This window comes from Empidonax traillii, unplaced genomic scaffold (assembly GCF_003031625.1).
Source record: "Empidonax traillii isolate 1590-97213 ecotype Southwest subspecies unplaced genomic scaffold, ASM303162v1 scaffold17:size2698205, whole genome shotgun sequence".
NCBI classification, from domain to species: Eukaryota; Metazoa; Chordata; class Aves; order Passeriformes; family Tyrannidae; genus Empidonax; species Empidonax traillii.
In genome coordinates this window covers 2,665,967-2,689,336 of record NW_020955210.1, presented here as the reverse complement: position 1 = coordinate 2,689,336, position 23,370 = coordinate 2,665,967, and the positions used below count along the sequence as shown (strand labels likewise).

The window sequence follows — 23,370 nt, the reverse complement described above, 5'->3', positions numbered from 1 at the left end:
TCCCTCCTGACAAGAGAGGAAAGAATGAGCAGCAAGGTGTCTAACAGGGTAGTCCAAGATGTCCCGAAATCAAAAGACAGAAACTATCATTATCTCTTCCTGCTGTTGTACCAGCTTGCTCTTGCCTTGGCTAAGTCACAACTGCTGGTCCTTATCCATGGCAACCACTTTCTCCTGCTACTAATAGAGGCAGCTTGGTCACTGAGTGTGGAAAAGGGGTAAAAATGACACTGGTAATGTATTCTCAAATGACCACTTATATGTATTAAATGAGGGAAAACAAGCAGGTACTGTACGGAACTCAATAAAGTGACAATCTTTAGCCACTGGAAGTGCTCAGCCAGGTGAGAATGCTATCATCCAAAGGGAATCTCTTCCATTTTTAGTAGCAAATGGGACAAAATCATTTTGTGATCAAAGGCAGTGAAAGGCTTAATATCATTAGCAGAGATCTTAATCCACCTCCAGGAGGAGATGCCAGAGTGTTTCTATTCTGTCCACCCCTCAACAAACAAAATTGCATGAGTCAGGCAGCACTTGGCCAAAAGACAGTGTGTTAACTTTTCCCATACAACCTCAAAACTGAAATGAAAAAACACTAGGTAACAACTAGTGATAAGAAGAGTATTGAGTATTAATTCACAATAGATTATCACTAGGCAATAAGGAAATTGTGTGTTTCTTCAAATCAAGCTGACAGTTTATGGTCCTTAAAAAAGCACTGACAACTACTGTCACTGTGGGACCCAACACTTCCCAAACACTGCCAGAAGTAAAAAGACAAGATTCAAATATAAGAGGGAATTCTTCAAAGCTTCTATTCTCCAGTGAAAAATTCTGGGAATGAGGATGTGACCTCTTTGCAAGCCTACTCCTCCCCTACAAGTGAACAGTTGTGATAGAACTGAGCAGCATCACCCACAGAGTAAGAGGCAGCTTCCTTGCAGTGAGGGATATTCAAACAATTTTGATGAGCAATGATGGTCTGGACTTACTTAACCTGTCCAGTAAAGTTAAATCTGGTGATTATGATTATGCAGACACTTTGGTGAGAGCATAAATTAAAGCATGAGAAGTCTGGTCTGATGACTCCAGATACAGATTCAGCCTGGAACTTTCTACGAAATAGACCTCTCCCCTGAAAATAGCCTGCACAAGCACAAGTCTACTTTGTAAAATGAAGAGGGCATCTGGAAACATGTTTAAATCAATAATAGCAGTCATTTTCAGGGATAAATAGTTTGTAGATTCACTAAGGTCCTTAAAACTCAGTATCATGTCAAATCCTCCCGCCCTAGAACTTCAACAGTGGTGAATATAATAAAAACCAGTTTCTTCCACTTGACCAAACTGTCTGCATTTCTTGTAGACCAATAAACTGTGCTTCTTTCTGTGTTTGACTTGTCCTGTCCTATTAAGGCAACTCATTTATAGCAGCTAGAGAAACAATATCACCTACACTAGCCTCCTGTGGTCCTCCAGAGATCATTCTCTTTTCTCCCAGATGTGTTGCTGGGAGGAGGGTGAATATAGCATGCAGACCCTTCTCAGGGCTCTTCACCATGGAAATCATGCTCTCAAGAGTCAAGTCAAGCCATCATCATTGCTGTTGTGTATCATCAAAGGTGCACAAGACACACATCGCAGAATCGAGGATATTGCCTAGGTACTAATAGTCCTTTGAATATGTTTATCAAACAAACCAACATCCCAGAGGAGAGAGGAAAAAGAATTTGGCTCCTGCTTTCCCAGACAGTGGAAACAAAAGAAAATCAGAACAAAACCAAAAAAAAGTGAATCATAAATTCTCCACTGCCAATTTTGTTAAGTTTGACAGATTCGACAGAATAACTGTACTCAGAAAATGTTGGCACTGCAAAGCAGCTGTGAACATCATGTAAATTCACACAGGTGTGGACCCCCCCTGACATCAGCTGGGGTTAGTTAAGGGACAAAGGAAAGGAATTTATCTTCTTTCTATGATCAGGGCCTAAATCAGTAGTGGAAAACCTGTGGTGTGGAAGTTAGGGTATGGCCAGAGTTCCACACCACATAGTCTGATTTGGTCTTTTGTCTGAAATCCTAACCCAAATGAAAGATTCTACAACTTTTATGGCTCTGTAATAGCTTACTTAAGTAGAAAGAGTCTTTCTAATCTACCTAATACTCTAAGTTTAAAAATCTAACTTTTCCTTTATGCATATGGTGAAGCTCAAAGGACAAAGGAATTACCAAAACAAAGACTAACTAGGAACATCTGACTACTAATTCAATGAGAAGATGGAAATAAACTATTGTTACCTACTAAGATTTCTAAACTAAATTCTATTTTTTCTGTGTATATCAAAGAATCATTTCAGGTTTACAATTTAAGAAATTATATTACTATGTACTTCCAAGACAACACTATGTGAAAATGCAACTTCTCAAGCTACAGCTAAGATGAAAATGTGCTACACAAACCAGTTGAAGACAAAGTGTGAACTTGCCAGTGCTTGAATATATTTTTACTGTCATCACAAGGAGGGACATCTGTTAAACACATAAGAAGCCTCCAATTCTACTCTTTAGTCATACATCTGTATACCCCAAAATTATATAAAATTAGGTATTAAAAATAGATGTAGAACAAAAAAAATCATCACATGTATGCATTTCTGATCTTGTTTCAGGAAAAAGCTAAAGCATGTTTTCTGCTTATTAAGTTCCCCAAATATTTTCTTTCTGGTACAATTTTGGGTGTTCAAATTATATACTGGAAGATGGATTCATACAGACAATGAATTAGGCACAAGTAATCCGAGCTCCAAACAAGAGCACAAAGAAGTGAGTGAGCTATTAGAAATAATCTGTTCTGTTTTGTTCTGGACAAAAAAGAACGGATAAGGATTCTTGTTTCATTATGTCCTTTGATACTTTTGGGAGGGATGGCCATGGTCTAGTTACAGTATAAATATAGAAGTGGGAAAATAACTGAAAACATCAGGATTTTTATCTGTAAGTACATAGATACAAGATACACTTCCATTAAAAGTTTGTAGTAAACAACACAAAAATGACTAGGGCTTAGGAGATGGGTTTGGTTATTTTTTTCTTCCTTCTTCTGCAAGATTTAAGTACCTCTATCTCCACGGAACATGTTTACTTTTATAGAGTGTAGTTTGAAAAAATTGGTTCTGGACAGTTAGTAATTTGCTTAGGTTGAAATCTGGTGAATTTGCAAGATGCAGATATAAAAGCTGGAAGTAAGAAGTAAGACACTTCAGCATTCTACCAGTACTTTATAATACCTTATCAGAATACTTCAAATCTATTCTCTTTTATTTCACATCTTTCCTCACAAGATGTTCCTGGCATCTAACATAGAAGCACGTTAGCTTCTTTTGTTTCATATGAAATATCTAAATCAGAAAGTGTTCAGAAGAGTCAGTAATGTCCAAGTTTGTTTCCAAATACTGCATTATGCACAAGCGCTTTTGTTTGTTTATTTAGAAAGAGACCCGTGACTTTTTGCACTATGATGACTAGTTTTTTGTTTATGTAAAGCAGGAGCTTCTGCAGCTGTTTACAGACAAAATCCTCCAAAGCGCTGAATACCTAAAATCACACGAGTCAGTGTGTGTACGCAAGTCAGAGTATACACAAGATGAGTGTGTGTTTCAAGCAATTATGTATCTCACATATTCCAACACTTACACATTGTTATCCAGATGAGAGAAAGGATAAATATTGTAAAAACATGCTTTTTTTTTTTTGCTTTTTTTTTTTTTTAATGTAAGATTTATGATGTAATATACATTGAAAGGCATTAGAAGAGTCCTTGAAGCCTTCCCAATTATGCATTCTTCTGAAGGAAACAATGGAGTCTGCTTGGCACTTTTCTTCAGTGAGCATTCATACCTTACATGATATGGAATTGCACCCCTTGCATAGGACAGCAGACAGCAAATACGGTCTGTGTGAAAGTGTTGGATCTTCATCCTTGACCATCTTTCCTTTTTGTTTTTTCTAATTATTTTACTATTCACCAACATGTTTCTTCATTTCAGATTTTTTGCACAGCACAGTTTTAATATTCCATTTTAATATTCCACAGATTTTTCTTCTTTTTTTCCTGTTTACTAGCTACTTCCAGTGATAGACTGTATTTGTGGACTCGAACAGGTGATTCCATGTAAACTACATGTAGCAATCTGCTCAGAGAAGGGCAGAGAATATTCGTAGGTCCTCAGCTCTTACTGGAGAACTACCTAAATTTTCAGTAGTTGATGTTCTCCTATTTTTTTTTTTTTTCAGAACTGTAGTGGCCATATTCACTCCTCAAGATCCGCGTGATGATGATAGGCAAGTTATTTGTCTCTCTGATTTAAGGTGTCACAACAAGCATATATTTATTAGGCATACCACTCTCTGTGGTGATTTGCAATATTCTCGCATATCAGCTTCTGAAGGTTCATTCCTGACAGAAGATTATTTGAGTAGTTTACTAAGGTGGGGGTTTCTTTCATTTGCAAAAGAGGCTTATTCTGAAGTCTGGATCTCCTTTCCAATTATATCATGCTCCATAGTCAATGATTGCTAAGCCTCCTGTTAAAGTTACCTGAATTTCTTTTCTTAGAGACTGCAATTCATCCCCAGAGCTGTAAGTTAGCTTTATGCCAAAGCCTTCTTTTCCCTCACCTAACTTAAGAATGAGGAAAAAAAGCACTTCTTTTAAGAACAGGGATCATTCCCCGAGTAACTGCCTGTTTCAAACTGGGGATTCTCCGCCCCTACCTATGATTTAGCAAGTGGATTTTTGCTGGCACCTATACCTCAGTGCAGAATTCTCCCTGTCACCGGTATTCTTGGCTCAGTGAAGAATTTTTTAAATGGGGAATTCTCAGACTAAACAGAAGAGAGTCTGTTCTGAATTTTCAGGCTCTAAGATACACAGCTCCCTATGACTGGGACACCCAGAAATGAAGGACCTGGATTTTCCTAAGCACATTTTGATTTAGGGCAGAGGAATAGGTGAGTAGGAAGGTAGACATGAGATAGCACAAAACCATGTGGGATTTGGGTCCCATGTCTTTGCACTCCTGATCACTGATGTAAGTTAGAGTTGCCTTATATTTGCTTAAAATCACTCTGTAACTACAGCATCCCAAACAATCTTCAGGGTCAGAGGAGAAGACAGTTTGACATCTGTCCCATTTCTACTCCAAACAAAGAACACTAGGAAGTGTTCATTCTAATTTAGGACTTTTTATTTTATTTTTTGTGTTTGTGTGTGAAAATGATACTATAATCTCAGTATACTTTGGAACAAATTTGCCTTTTTTAATTGACTTCACAAATTGTTATGTCAGCAGATGCCATGAAATCTGGTTACAGGATGGGAACTCAATTTAGGAAATAAAAGAGGAAAAGGAAAAAATTTCAGAATTACAGATTTCTGTATTTTTGAGGTGCTGTAAAACCTATTAAAAATTTCACTCTTTACCATTAACCTTCATTAAAGAACAAGTTTGCTTTTCATTGAGACAAACTTACAAAATCATGTTACTTTTCCAGCCAGTTATTTTAAAATGCACATGCTAATTATCCCCGATCATCTGAGTGAAATGACATAAAAGGTTTTAGCAAAGTATTCCATTATAATCCATAGTAAGAATACAGTAGGTTATTCAATACCTATGTAATTGTGGGTTCTTACAAGAGACCACTTAAATAGTTTGCATTTTATAATTCCAGGGCAGACTAACACCATAATAATGGTTTATGCTACAACACCATGTTAGCTCCAAATTTCCTTACGTAGTCAAAACAAAACAAGAAAATTTTCTTTTTTCTGGGCTACAGGTAACTGGAAATACAGAGGCACCTTTGAACTCCAGCTTTGTCCTCTGAAAAGCTGAAGTCTCTCAGAAAGTTGAACTAAACAGGATTTCTATCTATTGTTTTGGGGCATCTGGAACTAGTGGGGAATACAGTATTTTCCCAGCTTAACATTTTGTTTTTCCATTGCACCCTGAAGCTATACAGTGCACTGCCAAGAGAAAACTAATTCACTGGTATAAATTAAAAATGGATTCTCATGACACAAATTGCATAAATATGTTTTACTTGTACAATTACTGTGTGGCAGTGATATGTCTCTCTTATAAAATCTTACAAAATCTCTGTTATAAAATTTTACCAAACTGTGTATTACGAATTTCTGATATGGCCAGCATGCAGAGGCAAGCAGAAATCAAATTCTTAAAATTGTTATTGAAGAATGAATCAGTAACTTTTTTAGGGGAACATGAGGTCAAACATTCCTTTGTAATACCCGATTACCCTTGATTTATTTTTTCTTTAAGTAGGTATTTTCAAGTATGACTTCATTAGTGTAAAAACCAGAAAATATATTTTAAAAGACTATGATTTTTACAAATATCACAGATTTGTGTTGTCCTTTTGCAAGAGTCACAACAATCTTCACAGTAATGCTCTACTATTATAAATGCAGCTGAAAACAAGTTCTTAAACTGTACTTTAAATAAGACTGAAGAAAGTACTGGCTTTTCCTCAGTATTTGACAGAGGACTGTTGTCTTTAATAACAGTCTAATCACCCTCAAAGCTACCAAGTGCAGCAGCTATCAAATTTTTCAAATTCAGACCTCTAGCCTTCCAGAGAGCATTAAGACAGAATAACTGGCTTTTGGGAATCCAGAACAGTATGAGTGGCTGGTAGCAACCTATCCATAGATAAGACCCTGCAGTTACAGCAGTTAATTACCACAGTCTAACTACTGTGTTATGAGTAAATATTAGTTATTAAGATGACCAGCAGTCAAAAGGCATTGAAAAGGGTCTAAGAGCCAGACTATCCAAGGAGATAAGGGATCTTAGACCATAAAACATCAGTTTCAGGAAGAACTGAATTAAAATTACTCTAAACAAGTTTCTTACTTCATCAAAATTGACTTAAAATGAGGAAGAAATATATTAAGCTAGTGAAGAAAAGATGCAGTCCTAATATATGCATTTTTAAGCAGTAATCAGATGAAATGGAAATTACACAGGTAGTCAGCCATCAGCTGCACATCCTTGTGCCTAACAGTTTGCCTAAGATGAAATGATTGTTAAACTAAGGGTATCAGAAGCCTTCAAAATAACTTCTTCAAAAACAAATAAAACAGGGCCCACCAGCCATGTGAGCTTTTTCTCAGCTCTATTTATATGAAGTATCCTTTACAGTAGCTATTATCACCTCTGAAATGGACCTACTCAGCAATTAGCCCTGGCTTGACAAACAGCTCGGGTCTAATTTCCATGTATTTCTCCCACAGAACAAAGTGACAGGACATCTTCTGAGCACTTTGGCAGTTTGTCATATGGATACTGTAGTTCTCTGTCCTAGTAAAGCTTGAATAACAAAACGCTCTTAGAATCATAGAATGGTTTGGGTTGGAAGGGACCTTAGAGATCACCGAATTCCAACCCTCCTGCCACGGGAAGGGGCACCTTCCATGAGACCAGGTTGCTCAAAGCCCCATCCAAGCTGGCCTTCAACACTTCCAGGGACGGGGCATCCACAACTTCTCTGTGAGACCTATGCCAGTGTCTCACCACCCTTACAGTAAAGAATTTCTTCCAAATGTCTAATTTAAACCTCCCCTCTTCAGTTTAAAGCCATCACCCTTTCTTCTATCACTACATGCCCTGGCTCAAATTCCTTCTCCAGCCTTTTTATAGGCCCCCCTTCAGGCACTGGAAGGCGCTACAGGGTGTTTCCAGAGCCTTCTCTTGTCCAGGCTGAACAGCCCCACTCTCTTAGCCTGTATTTATAGGAGAGGAGTTCCAGTCCTCTGATCGACTTTGTGGCTCTTTTCTGCACTTGCTCCAACAGGTCAACGTCCTTCTTAAGTTGGGGTCTCCAGAGGTAGACACAGTATTCTGGTGAGGTCTCAGGAGAGTGGAGTAGAGGGGCAGAATCACCTCCCTTGACCTGCTGGCCACCCAGGATGCAGCACAAGATACAGTTGGCCTTCTGGGCCACAAGCACACATTGCCAAGTCATGTCAGGTTTCTCACCCACCAACACCCTCAAGTCCTCCCCTGCAGAGCTGTTCACAATCCTATCTCTCCCAGGCTGTACCTGTGCTTGGGATTTCCCCAACCCACATGAAGAACCTTGCACTTAGCCTTATTGAACTTCATGAGGTTTGCACAGGGCCACCTCTCAAGCCTGTCAGGGTCCCTTCTGGATGGTGTCCCTTCCCCCCAGCGTGTCATTGACAAACTTGCTGAAGGGGCCCCCAGTCCTACTGTCCATGTTGCCAACAAAGATGTTAAACAGTGCTGGTCCCAATAACAACCCCTGAGGAATAATACTTGTCACATTGTGATAATTTAGATTTAAGAACTTCAAAATAAATTGGATTGGTTAAAATAATGATAAGAAGTTTGATAAAATTACTTCATCTCCCAGATGCTAGAGATAAAAACAAGTACATGAGGAAAAGTGTGTGATCTTCCTACAAACACCACTTATTATCAGAAGATAATGTATTTTGTCTGTAACACAACAACAATAGCGAATCAGGCATGGGAAGAGTTAATTTTAGGGCACTCTTCACTGGGTCTGTTCATGCCTGTCTGTCAAGAGCCTGGACACCAAAACCAGGGGCAGAAATCTCTTAACTATGCTGGGAAGAAACCCCCCCTGAGTCTACGGAAGAACAGGGAGAGTAGAGTGTTCCAAGTGCTTAAACCATAGGAAAAAAAATAGAAGTGCTGTAACTATCCTAACTGAAGCCATCAAAGTTGAATTTGTACAAAAACAGGCCCTATAGAGTAGGAAATGTAACTTCATCAAAAGATACTGACCTGAATCCTTACTCTATGGGATACCAGTAACTCCTGTCTTTCCAGCTCATCTTGACTGCTGCAAGAGTTAAGTGCTCTCCCTGGCTCAAAGGCTCTCAAAAATCCTGAGAATTCAGCAAACAATTAATGAAAAGAGACCTGCAGCTAACCGGACAAGTTCACACATCAGAAAGCAATCATTACATTGTCTATTACTAGCAGGTATCAGCAACAAACCTACTTTTATTTCTTTGTAGGTGAGCAGTGCTCTTTGTTAATAGCTACTAAAAGTTATTGATAACAACCCTATATCCATCACAGTTCTGTTTCGTAAGAGGGTAAATCATGCGTCTATTGACCCTCATAGATTAGGCACATGAAATTCTCATCTTTATTATTCATTCTGATTAAGCTTGATTTTCTGCCTCAGAACTTTTCTGTTTGAATTATGCTGGTCATCGACACTAAGACAATTTCTACTCCTAATCAAACAAAAATGTAAAATCTACAGTTCGTATTTTGTTAACAGTGTTGAGGATTCATGCTTACTAAAACCACTATAGGTCTAAGAAGGCCTGTGTGTTTGATCCCACAAATTAGTCTTAAAATTGCAATTTATTAGGGAAGATGCCTATCTTACCATTTTACTCCTCTTCCACACTTATTATTTGTTGCTTTACGTCTTGATCACATGGGCATTTGTGGTATTATTCACGACAGTAGCTTGTGTGGCATGAGTTTCCAGAATTATGGTCTTAAGTAGGAACAACTCCTCCTTTCCTGAGTCAACTCACAGTGAGTGAGTTCTGTTGATAACATCAGAAACGCCGTGGAGAAATTAGAGGAATAGTAACCTGCAAAGCAGCTATGCTTGAAGCAGGTGAGCCAAATGACAGATGTACCTCTGTATTATTCAAAAGAATGAGATATTTTCATGAAATGTCCAACAGCAGCAGTTCCACAAACCTCTAAACTGGAGGTCGTAGTGAACCTTGAAAACATACTGTGGACTACTATGTGTCCATATTACCATTCTTTTTTGAAGTGTAAAATCTATAATATTGTTATAGTTCTGTGTTTAAGCATCTCATGGCTATGCAAACTCCATTTACAAACTCCAGCTCTGGGTGTTGAAGTAAGAGAAGGCTTCTTTGAATGGTGTTTTTGTGGAAAGTAGGTTTTGTGCTCGCTTTGTTTTCTTTGATGTACGCCAGAAGGAGTGGATTCATACATCAAGAAAAATACAATTGGATGAGGGTAAAACATCAGAAAAATAATAAAGTAAACATGTAAGAATATTACTAAAATAAACTACAAGATAAAGCTTGTTTTCTCTACACAAACAAGGGGTTCTTTCATATACGGGACACCAGGAACTAGCTTCAAGACTTTTCATGCTTTAAAACAAATGGGCTAATACTCATCTTTCCATTCACAAACCATTCTGCTATATTTTTAGGATTTGTTTTTCTTTGGCTCCTTCAGCAATGCCAGGAACATTGCCACCTGCAATACAGGTAACAAGACAGGCAAGGGGTAGGTTTGTTCTTGTGCACACAGGTGATTTCCCATAGATGAGAACAGCCTGGGACTCTTATCCATCAGTGGGATCAGTGGAACCACTTACATCTGACCAGTTCAGACTCTCATGCAGATACTGGGGCTTTTTTTTTAGCCATACTTTTGTTCAAAAATATTAATAGTGTAGAACTGTATAAATACGGAAAAAAAGATTATTATGAAACAGAAATGGGGGAGAAAAAGAGAGAGCCTTCCTGATGAGCAATTTTTTTTTCCCTTTAATTTTAAATAAAGCTGTCTGCAAATTCGAGCCTAGGGAGACCTTCATTAAAATCAATTAATCAGTCAGCCTCTCTGCTGAATAGCTTTCTGGAGACAAAAAGTCAAAATAGGATTTAGGAGCGAGGTGTATGCAACTCCTGCTTAACTTTCCCCCCCCGCCCCTCCACCCAGGGCCGCAGCCTCACATCCCGACCCGCCTCAGCGGGTGGCGAAGGCAAGAACGGTCCGGTCCGGGGATCTGTGACCGGCAGCTCAGGAGGAAAGGGGGCCGCAGCCCGCTCGGCAGCGGGGAGACCCCAGTACCCCGAGCAGGTGCCCGGGGCCTCTGGCTCATCGCCGGGCAGGTGAAGGTTGGGTCTGGCGGCCTCGGCCCACCTCGGAGAAGGAGCGACCGCCCCTCAGTTTGGCGACCTCGGCAAGGGCTGGTTGTTCCCTCCACGGGACGGTGGAGGCGACGACCGCGTTAGGAGCCAACTCCCGGCGGCCAGGAGAGCCCCTTGGGGCGGGCGCCACCTTCCCGGCCGCAGCACCTACCCCGGAGCATCTCCCCTCCCCTCCACTCCCCTCCCAGGAGCAGCCCCCAGCCCAGCCGCCGCCTGCGAGAGGCTGAAGGGGAAAGTTATCCCTGCTCCCCCCCGGCCCCGCGCGGTGCCGGACGCGGCGGCGCGGGTGTCCCCCGGCGGCGGAGGGCGGCGCGGGTGCCCTGCTCCTCCCGCCGGCGGCGGCCGCCGCCGGGGCAGCACAGCTGTTACAGAGCCGCGCTGGTCCCTCCTCCCAGCTGCGGCTGCCTCATCTCCCCCCACCCAGCCCGTCCCTCCCCTCCGCCGCTCCCGACGCTGCTGCTGCCGCTGCCGCCGCCACCTCCTCCTCCTCCTCCCCACCCCCACCCTCCCTCTCTCTCTCGCTCCCCATCTCTCTCTCTCTCCGTCCCGTTCCCCCCTTGCCCCCGCCTCTCCCCGCCCTGCCGCCGCCGGCCCTGGCAGAGCAGGCACCGCAGGGGGATCTCGATGTAACACCATGACAGGCATCGCCGCCGCCTCCTTCTTCTCCAACGCCTGCAGGTTCGGGGGCTGCGGGCTCCACTTCCCAACCCTGGCAGAGCTCATCGAGCACATCGAGGACAACCACATCGGTGAGTGCCCGCGGGGCCCGGCCGGGGCAGGGCAGGGCAGGGCAGGGCGGGCGGGGGGCGCGGGGGCCGCGTGTGCGGCGGCGGTGCGGGGCGGGGGGCACAAGGTGCAGCGGCAGTCGGGGCGCGGCAGCGCCGGCCGCCGGGGGAGGGAGGTCGGCGGGCGGTGGGTGAGGAGTGGCAGGAGCGGATCCTGCGGGCGACGTGGAGCGCTCCTTGGGGAGGCGGCGGCGTGCGGCGCGGCGGCATGGGTGGGTGCGGGGGAGGCGTGCAGCCCGCCGGCCCTGGCGAGGGGGAGTTAGTTTGCATTGGCAGGAGGGAGCTCAGGAGCCCGGAGGAGGAGGCGGCGGTGGAGGAGGAGGCAGGGAGGAGGACGGGCACAGCACGCCGCCTGCTGCTTCCGCCCCGGCGCTGGCTGTCAGGGCTCCGGGGAGGGAGGGAGCCGCCGCCGCGGCAGCCATTCCGCTTCCTCCTCCTCCTCCTCCTCCTCCTCCCGCCGCCGCCACTGCGTCCTGTCAGCGCTGTTGCTAGGTGTGGCGGAGAGCACGGGTCGCGCTCCGGCCGCCGCAGCGCTGGAGGCGCCTCTCGCCGGAGACACCGGCGTGCGGGAGCGCGGGGCCGGCGGCGCGGTGGGCGTGGAGGGAGCGCCCGGTGGCGGCGGGGCCGGGGCAGTCCCCGGCGCCGGGTGGGCGGGAGGCGAAGGTGGCCGCGTCGGGCGGGACCCGCTGTCCTGAGCCACGGAATCTAGGCCGCGGAGGGCGGGCCGGGCAGCGCCGCGCCGGAGCATCACCTGCGGAGTGCCCCCGCCGGCCCCCGCTCCCCTCGGCCTCCCGTCCCGCCAGGGCCGCGGGGGCGGGGACGCGGCGGGGCGATGACTCGTCAGTGCCTTCCCGGCGCGGGCGCCTCATGGGCGGCGGGCGGGAGCGTGCGCAGGGGTGGCGGGGCCGCCCCTCGGCAGCGCGGGCGGCGCCCGGGGGAGGAGGGGGCGGCGCGGCTCCCGGCCGGCCGCGGGCGCCAACTTTCCCTCTCCCCCCTCCGGCGGGACCGGCCTGCCCGCGCCCGGCCGGGCCTCAGGCGTGCTGGAGCGCAGGGTCTGCCGGCAGAGCATCTCGTCCCCAGCCGGCCACGGCGCTGCCACCGCTCTACACCTTCCCTCCTCGGCCTCGGCAGGTGTGCTGCCTTGGCTGCTGGGCTGCTTGCTTCCTCTCTGGATCTTCCCGACTTTCTGTTTTTGCTGATGAAATACAACGCTCAAACTGTCAAGAAAACCCGAACTAGTTCTTTGAAGCAGACAAAGTTTTAAAACCAGGGGGAAAAATACAGAAGTTTTAAGTACCCAAGGGCCAGAGACTCACGTGTTTCATTAGAAGTATGAGGAAACAAATTGCTGCTACAAAGCGATGAAGCTAGTGTGCACTTCATTTTATTAAGTTTTAATAAGCCTGCCTGAAAACCTGAAAAAAAATCACTCAAGCTGACATTGTGAGTGTAACGTTACATTAATGTAGCATTATAGGTCAGGGAGATGAAAGGTGTGGTTCCTGTAATTATCACGATGCCTTATATGAGGTAACAAAACCACATACTGTAAAACTCTGTAATTTATGACTCGACATGGTGCAGGCATACCATTGTAATATTGTTGGTTTTTTTTTAATATCAGATTCTTACCTTTTCCTATACTATGTATCACATTATACCAGAAAAGCTTAGGGGAAACTGTTTCCCAAAATGAAAGTTCATAAGTCATCTTGTGTGTCCCTCGAGTGGATTATCAGCCCTTAGGTGCCACAGCCCACAGGGTGTTAGAAAAGATACAGTCCTGCCTGTGTTGTCTGTGCATTGCTGCTTGATCCCTGATCAGCTGTTCTGAGACTTCTCCACAGAGAAGAGAGTATGCTGAAACACTGCAATTTTTTTTTATAATTTAATTTTTAATTCTATAGCCACTATTTATTACTTTTTCCTTTCTCTCAAAGTTAAAGTATTAGGATTGCACACATGCACATTTAATAGAGTGTGTCATTTGCCAAGACTTGCAGGACACACAAGTGAGACTTTGCACATACGTTATTACACGCATGGAGGTGATTTGAGTACAAACTGGTGAGGAAAGACATAAGGTTGCTTGTGCTTGATTTCTAATGTTTCACCTCTACATGACAACAGGTGGAACTTGATCTGCTTGTGAATACAAGATGCAACAACGTTATGTTACTTGTATCAAACACTGAGAAAATGAGTAGGGAGTTGAAACAATGACACCGAGTGGATCCCAGTTTGGACATGATGACTCAAGTCTATGGTTTGGTGTGTGCAAGGAACTCCTGGCACAGCCTGAAGGATGGTAATCTGTGAAAACCCACCAGCTAAGTGCTCAGCCCAAAGGTGACTAACCTTTCTGAAGGCGACTAGGAAATGAAGAAGTAAACATCTGAATAGGAGCTTATGTTGGAATTACTTTTGCAGTAAGATGATGCAAACACCATTCAGTTTTTGCTGTCATATAGGCCTAGAAATGTGTCCTGAAATTTGTTGCTTTAAAAATTGACTGTATTTTTTGGCATACAGAGCAAACAGTATCATGCCATATAAAAATAGATTGCTTTGGGCATTCTGTGTGTGCTGCAGGAATGAAGAAAACTTGATTGAGTTATATTCCATTATTAGTTTAAACTGAAGTGGGTGATTGCTGGGCAGACAGTGTTACAGTGCAGATAACAAACTTGATGCTGCGAACAGCTGTGTGTGGGGAGGCGTGTATGGCACGAGCTCTACCTGCTCTGGCTGCTGCAGTGATGCTACTTTGCCACATTTCATGGGATGGGTTAATCGTTCACATCAGCAGTGGAGCACTGGTAGGAGTGTGGTTGTTTTTCAGAGCTGTACCATGTTTCTGAAAAAGTCAGAGCAAACACTTTTCAAGGGATCTTTTTTTGGATCAACATTGCAAATAAAGCTCAGTTTAGTATAAGGACATGGGACAAGGGACAGTGGGCAGTAACTTACACACATGAAGTTCCACCTGAACATGAGGAAGAACTTCTTTACTGTGCAGGTGACTGTGCAGGTTGCTCAGAGGGGTTGTGGAGTCTCCCTCACTGGAGGTGTTCAAGAACCATCTGAATGCAATTCTGCACCATGTGCTCTAGAATGACCCTGCTTGAGCAGGGAGGTTGCACAAGATGACCCACTGTGGTTCCGTCCAGCCTTATGCATTCTGTGAAACACTGCTGTGACATTCTGGAGACAGAATATGATTGGTTTCTGAGAGATTCTGCAGTTGCTTTCTTAATTCATACTAATGAATAATCATACGGTAATGAAATAATTAAGTTGACAGTGGTGTGGGTTTTTTTCACCTACATCTTAGTGCCCAACTGATAAATTACCAGTTACTTGAAAAAGTATCAGTGCATATTTCCTGGGAGAGTTGTGGACACTGGATGAACTTTATCAACTCTGAGGTGGTGCTGCATGCCTGTCAGCATATCAGCTGCTTTATGGGTTTTGCATTTATACATTAAAGACTTGTGATGAATTGGGCTAGCTCTGAAGCACTGCTCTGGGGTCTTTCATGTGGCAGACCCTACTGGTATCCTCTGCAATGAGACCATGTTCTGTATTATGTAGCAATACTACCAAGTGGTGTAGTCACATTTTCTGTGGCTCACAACTGGAAATGGATGTTGATTTAAAACTGCTGATATGTAAATGCTTCTCTGTCAACTTTTTCTACCAGCATGTTGTCCAAGCAACCTGAAGTGTTGTTACCTTCTCTGGAAGGGGGGCTTCTGGTCTGTCTTGCTAGGCCATCTCCCTGCCTCTTGGTTTTATCTGCTCTGATCCCTTGCAGGTAGTTTGGTTGACTTTTTTGACGTCTCTAGTCTGGGAGCAAAAGGCCAAGTTTATTACAATTTGCCGAATTCAACACTGTCGAATGGAATGGACCAAATACAGTCAATTCCCTAGAGTACTGTCAAGAGAAGAGCAAAAAAACACCCAAACTCACCAATCACAAACTATTGAGTATTTAGTTGTGGCAACATGGCAAATTTATTGTATTTCTGCTGTCCTGTAGTGTCTTCTTCAGCTATAATGTTAGGCCAGCACCTCTGGCTCCACAGAGTGTTTCTGAAACTTTAAGTCTTCTGGGGCATTTTCAGCTGTTCATGGACGTCCAGGAAGTCCAGAGGGTCACACACTTTGGTGTGCATTGGTGTTTTTTTTTTTTTTCAGGGGTGGGGGGCAGGGATGGGTCAAATCTTTCCTTCCCTCCCTCCCTCAATTTGTTTCTCCCTCCATCTGTCTGTAGTTGAACTGCACTCTTTAGATTGGCAGGTCAGGCAGCTCCTGAGTTGCTATTACAAAGTTTACTCTGATGTTGAGGAGCCAGTATTTCAACTGAATTTCTTCGTAAACTTTTGACAACATCCATTTATTTATTTTAATTTTTGCTTTGTATTTGTAGTGAAGTATTTTTAAATCAGGTGAGGTTGTTGCTTGTATGACCCACTATGTGTTCACTTAGTTCATGATAAGTACTGACGTGCCATACACACCTGTGTAGCTCTGTGGCTTACGTGAGCAGTCTTGCTTTTCCTGAGACTCATTGAGGAAAAGGATGTGGATGAAATGAGCATCCAAAATGTGGTGGTGGGCCAGAAGAGGTGGAAGAGTAGATATGAAGAGATAGGAAAGATAAATCTGAAGACACTCATACTACCCATCTGGAAAGTTCAGGTCATATGGCTTATGAAATTCCATGTCTGGTGGTAGCTTTGACATCTGCTGCCTTCGGTGACTTCGATTCTTATTTAATATTATGCAGTTGTGGGGCCAGATTCCACAGCAAAGAGCTCGAGTAGTTGAATAGTCCATTGGCTGACTACGTGCAAATTGCTTAAAGTTGTTCTTCTCAATATTTTCTCAGAAATGCTAATAACAGTTGAGCAGTGTCCTCACTTGGATAGTAAAAGGTGTTGAATTAGGAGCAGACTGTGAGCACATGCAGAAATGGCAGTTGCTATTTCTAAAATGTGTGTTTTGCTTCCCTCTCCTGTGTTACCCAGACTTCCCCCAGTATCTTGGATAAAGTGCAGTATGACAGAGATGACAGCTTCTGTATAGGAGCCCACAGCATGTTGTATTAAACAAGCATAAGAAGATGCAACCGTTGTATGTTGCTAAAGATGAGGAGGAGAGGCTACACACCAGCAGTTATGGAAGGCCTGGAAAGCTTAAATCTGTATGACAGATTTTGTTTGCTAAAGCCGAGCTCTTCTGAAGAGTGTGAACGTCGTTTAAGTGGTTACCATCATGTAACTCTCTCTTAGCATTTGCTCAATATGTAATTTAACACTTGGAGCGCAGACTGGCTGTTTTGAAGGGTGGTAGATCTTCACCTGAGGCTTTTTACACTGAGTGATGTGGCAACTAGGTACTTGGAATGCTCTGATCAGTGTCTGGAAATCAGAGGACAGACGAGTGCATAGTTGCCAGTAATGTGCGTGAATGTCTGTCCTTGCAAAATAAGTGAAAAATTACGTGTATTTACCTCAGCAGGAGTGCTAATTATTGTTCATGAGAAAACAACTTTCTACATTTATGGATACACTTATCTAAAGTTCATCCTCCATGCAGTACTTCTACAGCTGTAATTTTTGTTACTTATTGAAAATGCATTTCACAGTGAGGTGGAAGGATCTATTCTCCAAGGATGTTGGTTATTTGCTTTGTAAGCTGGTGTGGGGAGGAAGGTGCTTTTATTTCAAGAAGGCTTTTCTATCAAATAGAGTCTTTTTTTTGCCTAAAAGTTTGAATCAGAACTTTTTCCTCCTCACGTATTATCTTGAGCAGAGCAGAGTCTTTGATTATTTTGTACTTACAAGTCTGGTTTCTTTTGCTCTTTGGGTTTAAATTTAAATTATGATAAAATGTAAATGCAACACTTGCAACAAATTCTAGAATGTGTTAATTGTATGGGGGGAAAATGGAATTGCTGTTAAACCTTGACTAAAACATAATTTTTGATACTCCTGAGACATGAAATTTGTTTTTGTTTTGAGGTTACCAAGTACATGGAGGCTAAGACATAATTGTGTAAAGTTTGAATGCTGTATTTTCTAGGAAGAAAGGGCTGAAAACAAACGTCTGTGAACATGCTGAAAACTGATTTTTCCTTTTTAAGGTTGAAGTTCTCACATAAAGCCAATAGGGATCTTTCCTTTTTCTTCTGCCCACTGGATTGGCTTTGGGTGAGGCTTGTTGCAGGGCTATATTCCTACCAGTGGCAGGTATTGCTCCTCTTGTGTGCCAGCAGATCTACACAAGTCGGAAAATGAAAACCTGAAGAAGCATTAGATAACTTGTAACAGTAGCATTACACTTCCCTTGTGTAACCATTCTTACCTTCAGGGTGAAATTTATAGTGGTTATCATGTCTCCCCTTCAGGCCTTGAGAGCATGTTTTCATAGCCAACCTGTAGTCCTTATGAGAACTGTAAGATAATCAGGTGACTGCCAGTCAAATTATCTTTTTTTCACTTCGTAATTACTTGGGGAATGTAATATTGTATAATAAAAAATAGTAATTGTATAGTAAAAAATAATTTGAGAAAGAGGTGATGCTAGAAGATGAAGAAACATCTCTTCCATGGGAGAAAATCTAAGCTACCATTCCTTCCTCTTACAGAATATAATGCAAATATAAACAAGTAATCAGAAATATTTTGTGTCAAGCTGCAGAATACTTTAATGCAGAAGAAACAAGCACTAGAGGCCTGCTGCTTCCAGTGTACACTTCATTGCTCTTTAAAGTGCTATTTTTTCTTTAATTATTTTTCTCAAAAAAGCTGGTTTTCACTGTGAATTAATTTTATTTATCTCTAGTAAGCACCAGTAATTCAGAATTTGGATGATAACCATCTAAGAAAATAGCTGCTATGTACACTTTGAGAAAGGCAAAGATTTTTCGTGTTAATTTGAAGTGGCAACAATTAGAGAATTGATTTGATAATCAACTTCATGAAGTGCTTAACACAAAAGGGTCCCTGGTTTTAAAGAACCATCTCAATGAATAACTTCACAATAAAAATTAAACAACCAATTCCTGTTTCTCAGTTTGTAATTCTGTCCTGAGATTTGGAAATGCTTTGGCAGAGTACATACAGTTTATGGTACTTTAGTTATGAGATGCTGGACCAATATTTAGAGCTGTAGAATAGAAGAAATAGTCCAGTTTATGGTTTCATGGTTTTTCTTTGCTAATAATATTTGCGTTTCTTGAATTCTTACAAGGCTTCTTCTTTAGTTTGTGCCCACCAGAGATGCTGATGACACCGTAGTGCTCTTTGTGTCTCTGATGAGTGCATAGGATGGGTATAATACTACTGTGCAGTTTCACTTCAGATACTCTAATTCATTAAAGACTGAATTGACTTTGTTTTGCAAAGGATGTAGTAGACGTAGAAGAAGAAATTTATCATTTTAAGGAAAAGAATTGAATGGGATTTTGAAGCCAAGGTGCTCAGTTCCCTATGGCCAAAGAGATTAGAATTTAATTGTGGATAAATTTTGAAACATTTCTTCTGATTTTGAGAAAGATTTCACTGTGTGCTAATAAAGGCCATCTCATTTGTTAAGAGGCTTTTGTGAAAAACTGAGTAGTTTCATTTTGAAATATTGGCATTGCTGAAACTGCTCCAAAAAAAGTAGTTTTTTAGTTTTAGAAAATATTTGGACACTTCTGAAATACCTGCCCTGACTACTTTGCCAAACTTGAGTAAGCTGCAAATGTTTCTGTTTCTTATGGAAATTAAATGTTTTCCCAACATATTTTTAACAATAGTAAATATTCTGTGAGTAAAATTTGAACTGCTAAATACCTGAGTATGCTGTGGAAAGGAGAAATACATGTAAAGCATCACCTCTTTCTTCAGCAGTGTGTAATGTAGGCACTGTCTTACTTTCTTGGAATTATCCCAATAGAAGCCATAACCCAGAAAGAGGCATTTAAGATGCAAGAGATCCAGTTTCACTGTTATATGAGACTGCCATGGATACATGAATGTCAACTTGTGGATATTCAGTGAAGAAAACAACACTATTTAATTATTCCAGTAATTTGTTTTGATGTAATTCTGCTGTGTATCTTCATCAGTGTGTGTGTGTGTATTAGTGCTATGGATGTGGCCTGAAAATTAACTTAAAGGCTTCATGAAGACGTCAGTTGCTTACTTACGGGCAGGGGAAAGCTGCACACCAGTTTACTGAGGTCTACCCTTGCTTCCTTTGTCTTCAGATAAAAAAATTGACATCGATACAAGTAAATCTGATGACAAAATTTTAGGGAAACCCTAGAAGTTTACATGTTTTTGTAGCAACCTGTTGGGAGAGTATTGCAGCTTCTGTAACTTGCTGTTGAGTGTCTGCTGCCTTGCAGATATCATTGATGGTTGTACTGTGTTAACTGGGTGATATGAGAGTTGTTAAGATCTCAGTTAAGATGCATAAATAAGTTAACCACTCACACAGAGACTATGCTAGGGAGTCTTCATTTCTCAGGCTTATTGTGAACACTTGGTGTACTTTAGAGGGACTTTCTAACTGTGCTGCAGGACTCTTTCCACACAGTCTCAGCATTGATAGTAACTGTATTTCCCTTATACCTCAGAAAATCTCATAAACTGACTAGATGTTGTCATATAGATGGGAATGCTGACACTGTAGCCATATCAGTCCTTATGCTTTATCATCAGCAGCCGTATTTGGTAGGGGTTCCAGATTTTGGTCTCTGTCCTATGAAAACTATGATTTAGCTACTTGTACCTGATGTATTGTTCTTATTTCATCTATCTGGAATAACCTCTTTCTTGCTGGCAGGTCTTTTTGTGCAATTGTGAAGAGCCTGCCATCAGGACAAAGCAAATGCCCAGTCTTTGCTGACAGTTACCTTGGGGCAGTTGCCCAGGGCTCTCTTTAGACCAGGTTGAGTGGTGAGATAGTCTGTGTTGGACACTGTGAGCTGGAACGTGGTTATATGCCAGAGAGTTTTAGTGGCTTGCTCAACCTGCTTCCAGAGCCAGGGTAAATACCAAGAGCTTGTTCAGGTATGCAATAATAATTGGATGCACAGGATAGGGAAAAGGTGTTTGTTGCTGTTACCTTCTGTGGATATTTTTGGTTGTGTTCTTGTATTTTAATATTAAGTAGTTGGACTTTAATGAAATTTAAAAAAAAAAAAAAAGCCTTTGAGTAGATTTTACCTGATGAATTTTACTTCTGTTGCAATTTTCATATCTCTGAGTTAGAAGTCATCTGAAAGAGATGGGCAAAAAATGCTATATCTGTTCTTGCTATACCTGAGCTGTATGTATGACCTCAAATGCATTTCAAATATTGAAACAAATATAATAAAAAATTAATATTGATTTATAAGGTTAATTAATGTTCTGGAGATATACTGGATTCATTGATACCTGCATTTTTTTCTCAGCGGCAACCTGACTTTTTGCTTTCTTCCTTTTTTAAATAGAAAATGTAGTTCCTGTAGCACTGTCACCCTAATTTTGTGTTATCCCACTGACCTCAGAAATGTGGTGGGTGTACAGTTAATGGACCCTTCCTGTTTTTGGTAATGGCACAGTGTTCCAACCACAGGATTGCTTACTACCACCAAGCATTCTGGAAACGAAGGAATGCTTGTTCTGTAGTAGCAGGTGTGAATAAAGCTTGAAAGCATGCTAGTGGTGTGTGTGGCTAAAACCATAGCATGGAATTGAGTTTTCTGGAAAGTCTTGTTAATTTGTGTGGTGTAATAATTCAAATTTTTTTTATGCAGTTAATGTATGCAATTCGACTTGTTATATCGATAATTAGGAACAGTAATTCATGCTGATTTTTCTGCTTGTGTAATTTTAAAATATTAATTGTAATTGAAGAAAAAGTAAATGTTTCTTTCAGAAGCCTGCAGAGCTGCAGGTGGTTAGGATAAGAAGCGAGAATTGAAGAGAGGAGGTTAGGAACAGCCCACATACTAGTTCAGTTTTGGCAAATAGTGATAGTGAACTGCAGAGGTAAGAAAGAAAAACCCATACCTTCCAGTGTCTGTAGTTTGGGAAGACACTTGTGTGGGATTAGTCATCCTTTCATGGATGAAAAAATATCATACAAACCAGGGGGTGAAATTAAAAAATATTTTTCTTGTCTGTGTTGACCTGTGGAATAAAGTTGGACCTTTACATCTTTCTTCTGTTCTGTCCTAGCTTTGCTTACTAAATGAGGAAAATTCAACCCCTCTCATCACCTGCTACCTTTTTTTTTTTAATCTACCAACTTTTGACTGGTGGTTGAAGGAAAAGGATTATAAATTCTATACCTACATATTATTGTCTGTAGAGGAACCTCTACTCGAGTAGTGTTTAGCTTTTGATAAGAAGTTATGCTCAGCAGAGCATTCTGCTGCACATGCATGCAGACCACAGACTGTGGTTCTTGATGCCCTAAAGTGGTTTACCCTTTGCATAGCAAGTATCCACCTAGAAAGATGTTACACTTACATTCTGTAGTAGAGGTGTTCGGTACCTGGTTTAGGCTTTTATGGAAATCAGAAATTGCCTTCTGTTCTGTTACTGCTTTAAAAAAAAAAAAAAAAAAAAAAAAAAAAAAAAGTAAAAATCTCCATCCGGTGCCTGTGCTCACCTGCTGCTGACCCTTCTGACTGTTCATTCTGTTCTCCTGTTGCTCCACAGATGAGTGGTTGATTGGAGCCTTTCTGTCACGGCTGCTGCTGCTGCTTTTCTGTCCTGGAACCACTGAACCGCTTCATCCTGTAAAGTCTGGAAGCCTTCTTTTCTTGTGAATGCTGGTTGTTCTAATTTATTTTTGGTGCTCTGTAGAGCAGGTGTGGCTTAGGAACAGGACACTGAACACAGACATAATAGTAGGATATACTGTACTTGTGTTTTTCAGGCCTCTGTGTTAGTACATTAACCATACTAATAGAGAAGGTGCCTTTCTGACATAACAAAGAAGCAGAGTATAGCAAGGAATAAAGATAAAGAAAGGTGAAATTGAAACAAGAAATGTGAAATTAAAGCAAGGAAGAAAAGGAGTTTGTGAAAAACAAAGGAGTCTGTTCTCTTAATGAGTTCTTGGTTGGGGGTTTTCAGTCTTATAAGCTGGACAGAATAGAAATGGCTTTTTCTTGCTGGTCAGACACATCTCTAATTTAGGAGCAAGTATACAAGCAACTCTCTTGTGACTCACAGGTTGGATGCTTGGGTTTGTTCAGGCAGTCTACTTGAGGCATGTACTTGATGAGATTCAGAGCTCTTAATGGATGTCATAAGTATACTTAGTTCACTGCCCGCAAAGTCCTTATCTAATTTTTCCTGAAAACCTCTGTTGTTATTGCTACTAAACACCTCCTCATTTCAGATCTTTTCTCTGGGTTATTGTAGCTACCTTTTAAGTTGCTTCAGTACCTGTTTTGAATTTTCCTCCTCTGCAGGTGACCTGTCATGGTGCTAGTTTTTAACTCATTTTATGTAGATTGTGCTCCTTAAGAGCAGCATGAATGATCTGGATGTGGATAAC

At 42.0% G+C, this 23,370-nt stretch overlaps 1 protein-coding gene across 1 annotated transcript in view; it reads left to right on the top strand.

Moving 5' to 3' along the window:
- The first annotated feature begins 11,508 nt into the window (after positions 1 to 11,508).
- Positions 11,509 to 23,370, top strand: part of JAZF1 (JAZF zinc finger 1) — a 187,236-nt gene continuing 175,374 nt past the window's right edge. Inside the window, exon 1 of the mRNA XM_027896597.1 lies at positions 11,509 to 11,775. Within this exon, the coding sequence (XP_027752398.1) occupies positions 11,661 to 11,775 (115 nt within the window). The 5' untranslated portion in view covers positions 11,509 to 11,660. The remainder of the gene's footprint in view (positions 11,776 to 23,370) is intronic.